General features: G+C 43.6%; 1 protein-coding gene across 3 annotated transcripts; it reads left to right on the top strand.

Annotated features, from left to right (window-relative positions):
- The first annotated feature begins 441 nt into the window (after window positions 1–441).
- On the top strand, window positions 442–6,242 carry LOC115225861 (Bloom syndrome protein homolog). Of its 3 annotated transcripts, none has more exons than XM_036514547.1 (2): window positions 442–5,019; window positions 5,168–6,242. In XM_036514547.1, exons 1-2 carry the CDS (start codon window positions 588–590, stop codon window positions 5,242–5,244), a joined length of 4,509 nt encoding a protein of 1,502 aa, XP_036370440.1. In that variant the 5' UTR covers window positions 442–587; the 3' UTR covers window positions 5,245–6,242. The 3 variants fall into 3 exon arrangements, with proteins under 3 accessions (XP_036370440.1, XP_036370442.1, XP_036370441.1); XM_036514549.1 differs by having other exon boundaries at window positions 442–5,054; window positions 5,202–6,242; XM_036514548.1 differs by having other exon boundaries at window positions 442–5,074; window positions 5,222–6,242.
- Window positions 6,243–6,599: the final 357 nt, after the last annotated feature.

Genomic DNA, 6,599 nt, shown 5'->3' with positions numbered 1-6,599 from the left:
TCAACTGGCTTCTGTGCCGGTGGCATGTAAAAAGCACCATTCGATAATCGCCGATGCCAGCTCCTCTGGCCCCTGTGCCGGTGGCACATAAAAAGCACCCACTGCACTCTCAGAGTGGTTAGTGTTAGGAATGGAATCCAGCTGTAGAAACACTGCCAAATCAGATTGGGGTCTGGTGCAGCTTCCTGGCTTTCCAGACCCCAGTTGAACCGTTCAACCCATGTCAGCTAGGAAGCAGGTGAAGGCTGGCAATAAGAAGAACTTCTGGTCATAGAAAATCTGCCTCAAAACACTCCGTCCGATCCATGCAAGCCTGGAAAAAGAGACATTTAAATGATGATTTTTTTTTTAAACAAAAAGTAGAGAAATAAGCGAAGGGAGGTAATCCTCAAAAACTCTTGGATTACTTCCCTTGAAATCGCCACTTCCGCTGTCGTTGGACACAAGAAAGCGGGAACCGTGTCTCGGTGTTTCATTCATAAACAAAATATTTATTTAGCGATGTCGGAGGACAGGAGGCAGTTTGTATCCGGCTGGATTCGCTTTTTCTGAAAGCCTTTCCGTCTTTAAAAAGAAACATAACGAAAATGGACGAAAACAATTCGAAATACGTCCACAAAAGCGGTTTCAAGTTCAAACGGACTTCGAGCTTACAGAAACCATCGTCCACACCCTCGAGTCTGCTAAACCTTCCTTCTCGCGACCCGTCTACCAATGCTACAGACATTACTACCCCTGCTTCTACCACCAATACTGCGCCAAATAACGCCGTAAGTAACCAATTTCCCAATTCTTTGGATAGATTTAAGGGGAGCAATGTTTGCGATAAAACCCAAAATCCATTCTCAGCTTCCATCACAACAAATGCTTCGATTCGTTCAGCTTCTTCGATTATTAATTTACTATCGAAGCCCAATCGCTCGTCAACAGCCCCAGCGACCACAAGCAGCAGTGTGGTCGATAAATCGATGGCGATTAAGAGACCTTTGTCTTTGGAGAGCAAAACATCTTGCCCTTCGTTTTCTTCTGATGTCGGTTCTTCCACCGTCACTTCTGCTGCTAATGTTGGGTCGTCGTCCCTGTCGAAAGAACCGAAGCCTGTTCAAAAAACAATGGGCAGTTTCTTGTCCAATTTGCCTCTGACCAAACCGAAACCGATTCAGGCCGTCCCCGCTCGACCGATCTCTTCGTCGCAGGGCGCGCACCCGACTCCATCAACCAAACGGAAGCTGGGTAGCGACGAGAACAGCAAAACCAACACGAAACCAAAATCGACATTGGGTTTTGGTCCTCGGAGCAGCCTGGTTCTTCCTGACCCTCACTATGATAAAAGTGAGGATGATGATGATTTTGACGAAAGTTTTTCAGTTTCGCCTGTTATCAATAGAAAGAAGGCACCCCTTCATGTACCCTCGCTTCCACCGAACACTACTTCAAAACCGTCTTCCACCATTTCAGCTCCTGCAAAACCTAACACTTTTAAATTCTCGGCCTCAAAGAAACCTGAGACCCCAAAGACAAAAAGCAGCACCGGCATCACTGTCCCTGACAGTGATGCCGACGACGACGAAACTGGAACCGTTTGCAATCCTAGGAAGCGGCGAAAGAACCGTGTTGTATCGAGTGATGATGATAATGAGGTTGATGGTGGCGGAGGAGACCCAAAAATATCTAGTTTTGATTCCCCTGTGAAAACACCATTGGCCTCTCGAATGAAGAAAACCCCTCGTTCCTCTGCTGCCGGTGAACCAACTCCTTCCTCTTCACAGTCATTGAACCTTAAACCCCAACTTGATGACGTCACAACAAACCCGTTGATGCAGAAGGAATTGTTGACCAAAGAAGACGTCAACAAACTCAGGATCCTATTGTTCATGACCATGGACGAAGTTTGCGATATTATCAGTAAAATCCCTTCGGCTGATCTCATCAATGTTGCTGTCAAAGATTACAAGCGCTTGCAGCATCTGCTTCTCGCGCGGAAACTACTCAAAGACAAGACCAAGCCGGCCAAAACGCCTTCTCCAAAGAAAAATAAGAACGAGACGGATGTTGACAAGACTACACCATCAATTAAAGCATCTCTTGTGAAGCGTCTCATGACTTCCAAGGTAAGCCCACCATTGCCTGCGCCTTCGAAACCAAAGGTGATCAATTCTCATATTCCGTGCGGGGATAGTTTCTTTGATGAAGATCCCAGCCATTCTACTCCTGTGCCAAATTTGCTTGACAGAAACAGGAAGAACTCTGCTTCCTCGTCTCCTTCTGTGTCGAAATTTAACGAGTCTCATGATGTTCTCAATAATAATAATAATAACAACGATATCAGCATTAATGATGATTCTTTTAGTCATGAAGATGGGTTCTCGGATGCTGATGCTGATGATCTTATAGCATCTGTTGATGAAGGATCCAGTTTCCAGTTTGGTTACAAACTCTCAGAGAGCAGCTCCAAAAGTAACCCTGACAACCCTTCCGTTCCAGCTGTTGAAAACTCGTTTCAGAGTAGATCAAGTTCCGAGAAATTTTCTTCCTTCAACGATTTACCAGAAGCATCAAACTTTGACAACGACGGAATCACTAGTTTGGGAAAGTTATCTCCAATTCGCAACAGGGAGAACCAAAAACTCAGCGATATTCTTAAAAAGAGCCCCCCTCCGAGCCCTGTTTTTAAATCAGCCCTCTCCCAAAGCGAACCCATGAGATCTGCATCTGACGATGAAGAAACTTGCGGCACGTCGTCAGAATTCGATGGTTTCCATTTTCCACACAGTGACGACATGTTGACGATGTTTAGACAAGTGTTTGGCTTAAAGAAATTCCGAGGTTGTCAGTTGCAAGCCATCAATGCGTCCTTACTAAATCACGATTGTTTCATTTTAATGCCAACAGGTGGCGGTAAGAGTCTTTGTTATCAGCTACCAGCACTGATTAGTAACGGAGTTAGCATTGTAATATCGCCTTTGCGAGCCCTAATAATGGATCAGGTGGAACGGCTTTTGTCGTTAGACATCCCGGCTGCATCGTTAGCTGGTGATGTAAGCTTGAAGGACTCCGATTCTGTGTATATGCAGCTGTCCATGAAAGAACCGGCTCTGAAACTTGTATATGTCACCCCAGAGAAAATCTCCAGCAGTACCAAGTTAACGAATTTGTTTGAAAACCTTAATTCTCGCGGCTTACTCAGTCGATTCGTCGTTGACGAAGCACATTGCGTCAGCCAGTGGGGCCATGATTTTCGACCCGATTACAAACGCTTGTATTTGCTCAGAGACAAATTTCCTCATGTTCCCATGATGGCTCTGACAGCCACAGCCACTCTCCGTGTCCGAAAAGATATTATACACCAACTCCACATGAAGTCTCCGAAGTGGTTTGTGAAAAGCTTCAACCGACCGAATTTGAAGTTTAGTCTAGCGGAGAAGAAACCCAAATCCACTACTGACGAAATTGCTGAATTAATTAAATCCAAGTTTAGAAACCAGAGTGGCATTGTGTACTGCTTGTCTCGCAAAGAATGTGATGAGGCAGCGAAGAGCCTGAGCAGGAAGGGAATAAAGGCCATCGCTTACCATGCTGGTCTTTCGGACAACCAGAGGGCTCAGACTCAGGAAGGATGGTTAAATGATATTTGGAAAGTCATCTGTGCCACCATTGCATTTGGAATGGGTATAGACAAACCCGATGTGCGTTTTGTCATTCATTTCTCAATGCCGAAGTCTGTCGAAGGATATTATCAAGAATCTGGGCGAGCAGGGCGCGATGGCCTTCTGGCGTCTTGCACGCTCTTCTACAATTACCAGGACGTGAAACGATTGCGTCGGATGATCGACCTGGACAGGAACTGTACCTACGAATCCAAGAGAGTCCACATAGACAACCTCTACCAAATGGTGCGCTATTGTGAGAACCGGGCGGATTGTCGGAGAAGTCAGTTGCTGCAGTATTTTGGTGAATATAATTTCAACACTGAGATATGTAACGAATTTCCTGGGGCTATTTGTGATAACTGTTCATCGAAAACCACTTTCCATGTTCGTGATGTCACTGAGGACGTGAAAGGGATCATCCGGTTTGTCAAAGACATGTGCCATGACCGTAATTTCAATTGTACTCTTATTCACCTGACAGAGGTGTTCCGAGGTTCTCGTAATAAGGGTGTCTTGAGTCTGGGTCATGATAAACATTCCTTACATGGAAGGGGCCAAAGCTACTTGTCACAGGATGCCACCAGGTTACTACGTAAACTAGTCATTGACACGGTCCTCAAAGAAGAACTGACGGTGACGGCGATGGACCACACTGTGTGTTACGTCAAACTTGGAGCACGGGCTAACGAGGTGATGACGAACAAGTTGAAAATAAACCTACCTGTTCATAGCGGAAAGAAGGCTGTCATCACTGATGTCGACACCGAGGTTGTCACAGACAAGAAGAAGCTTTTGGACGATTGCTACCAAGAGTTGCTGGAGTTGGCCAAGCAAATTGCTCAGGAGAGACACATTCACAACTACGCGTCTGTGTTTCCCAATCCGATGCTGCTCTCCATGGCTACGGAAGTCCCGCTGACCATCGATGAGATGCAGGAAAAGATAGACGGACTCACCAAGCAGAAGATTGCCAAGTACAACGCTGAGCGCTTCCTTGAGATTACCAACAAGTACTGCATGCTTTACTCCAATCTCAACACCTACAGTTCCTCGGTGCCGTCGGAGGATTTCAGCGAAGGGTGGGAGTCCCCGTATTTCGCTTCAAATTCTTCAAATACTTTCTCGGCCAACAGCATCAAGAGAAAGCAACCATTTCGTCGAAAGGGCACCTACAAGAGAAAGAGGAAGAGAAAAACTACAAAGAGATCTTCAGCGTCGTCGTCACCCGTAAAACGAAGCACAGCATTCAAAGCTGCTACCAGTACAGCCAAGAATTCTTTAAAGAAATTTCAGTATTCACAAAACAAAGGTTCAAAATCAGCAAGTTCGAGTAAACTTGGTTATATGCCAGTACCAAAATTGAAAAGTTCGTTTTTTTCTTAAATCTTACAACCTCACCGCCCTACATCTTGTCTCTCCCACAAGTATTTGATGGATTTAATGACACAGGTTTATTTGGTGCACCTAATAAGAAAAAGGCCCTGGGGGATTTTAGGAGACATTTTTTTGGAAAGAAGTGTTCCTTCTTAAATCTTACAACCTCACCGCCCGGCATCTTGTCTCTCCCACAAATACTGTATTTGATGGATTTTAATGACCCAGGTTTATTTGGTGCACCTGTTCGGAAAAAAACCCTGGGGGATTTTAGGAGACCTTTTTTTGGAAAGAAGTGTTCCTTCTTAAATCTTACAGCCTCACCACCCGGCATCTTGTCTCTCCCACAAATACTGTATTTGATGGATTTTAATGACCCAGGTTTATTTGGTGCACCTGTTCGGAAAAAGACCCTGGGTGATCTTAGGAGACATTTTTTTGGAAAGAAGTGCATCTTATGAGCTTTCACATGTGGTAATTGAAGAAAATCTGCAACTGAAAATAACTTTGTGAAGAGTATTTTGAGAATGGCTGTGATTTATTTAGCTTTGTTGCAAAATATATAACAATATTATGGATGAGACATGAACAGTGTTATAAAATATTTATTTATTATTTTTAAAATTATTTTGTGGCTAATTAAAGAAAAGAAAATTGAAAAGTAAATCTCAATCTTTGAACAAAATCTTAATTACACAGCTGTTTTCAAGGTACCATTTACAAGACAGTGAAGGTACATGGCTTAGTGGTTACAGTTTTGTAGTCAGAATTGTGAGATTGTGGTTTCAATTCCCGGATTGGATGGTATGTTGTGTTCTTGAGCAAAAAACCCTTCATTTCACATTGCTCCAGTCCACTCAGCCATAAATGGATAACCCTGCCTCGGACTGGTGTCCACTTCAGGTCAGAATGCTCTGATCCCGATTATTTATATGCAGTGTAAACTGGGTGACCAGCCCCATGAGTCCCGGGACTTGTGACAACAATATCCAAAGGATGATGACGATGATGATGATGATGGTTTAAAAGTTACCCTTTCAAATGGTGATGAAATATTTCAGTGCACAACAGATGACTCTTGTATTTTATAGTTGACTTTTGTTTCTTCATGAGACTCTTGACTCTCAGAAAGACTCGGAGTTTAAAAAAAGACTCAACATCTGTGATTCTAAACACTCCAATTGGATTTTTGTTTTTGTTCTTTTCTTCGGCCTTTAACAAAAAAAAAAAAAAGAAGTGAAGCTATATTTAAAAAACAATGTTATTCCCAGTTACCGAGTCCTAACATTCTTGAATATTCAAAGACTTCCAGAAGATTCTTCAAACTGTCTGAGTTGCTTTAAACCTTAGCACCTTTGATTGCAGTGAAAGAACATCAGTTTGGGAATTTCATTCTTGAAACGGGCAGTTGATTGTATCCTTGAGCAAACTCTTCATTTCATGTTAGCTGAAACTGAGTGCCTGGTGGATCAGGGAGTTACCCTGTGGTGGACTAGCTTCCCATCCAGGGGAATTGTCAGCTAGTCTTAGTCGCCTTACAGCTTCAGAAATTTGGATAAACCATTAAGCCTCATG

The sequence above is a fragment of the Octopus sinensis genome, linkage group LG28 (genome assembly GCF_006345805.1).
Source record: "Octopus sinensis linkage group LG28, ASM634580v1, whole genome shotgun sequence".
Lineage (NCBI taxonomy): Eukaryota > Metazoa > Mollusca > Cephalopoda > Octopoda > Octopodidae > Octopus > Octopus sinensis.
This window is presented reverse-complemented; position numbering and strand designations above follow the sequence as displayed.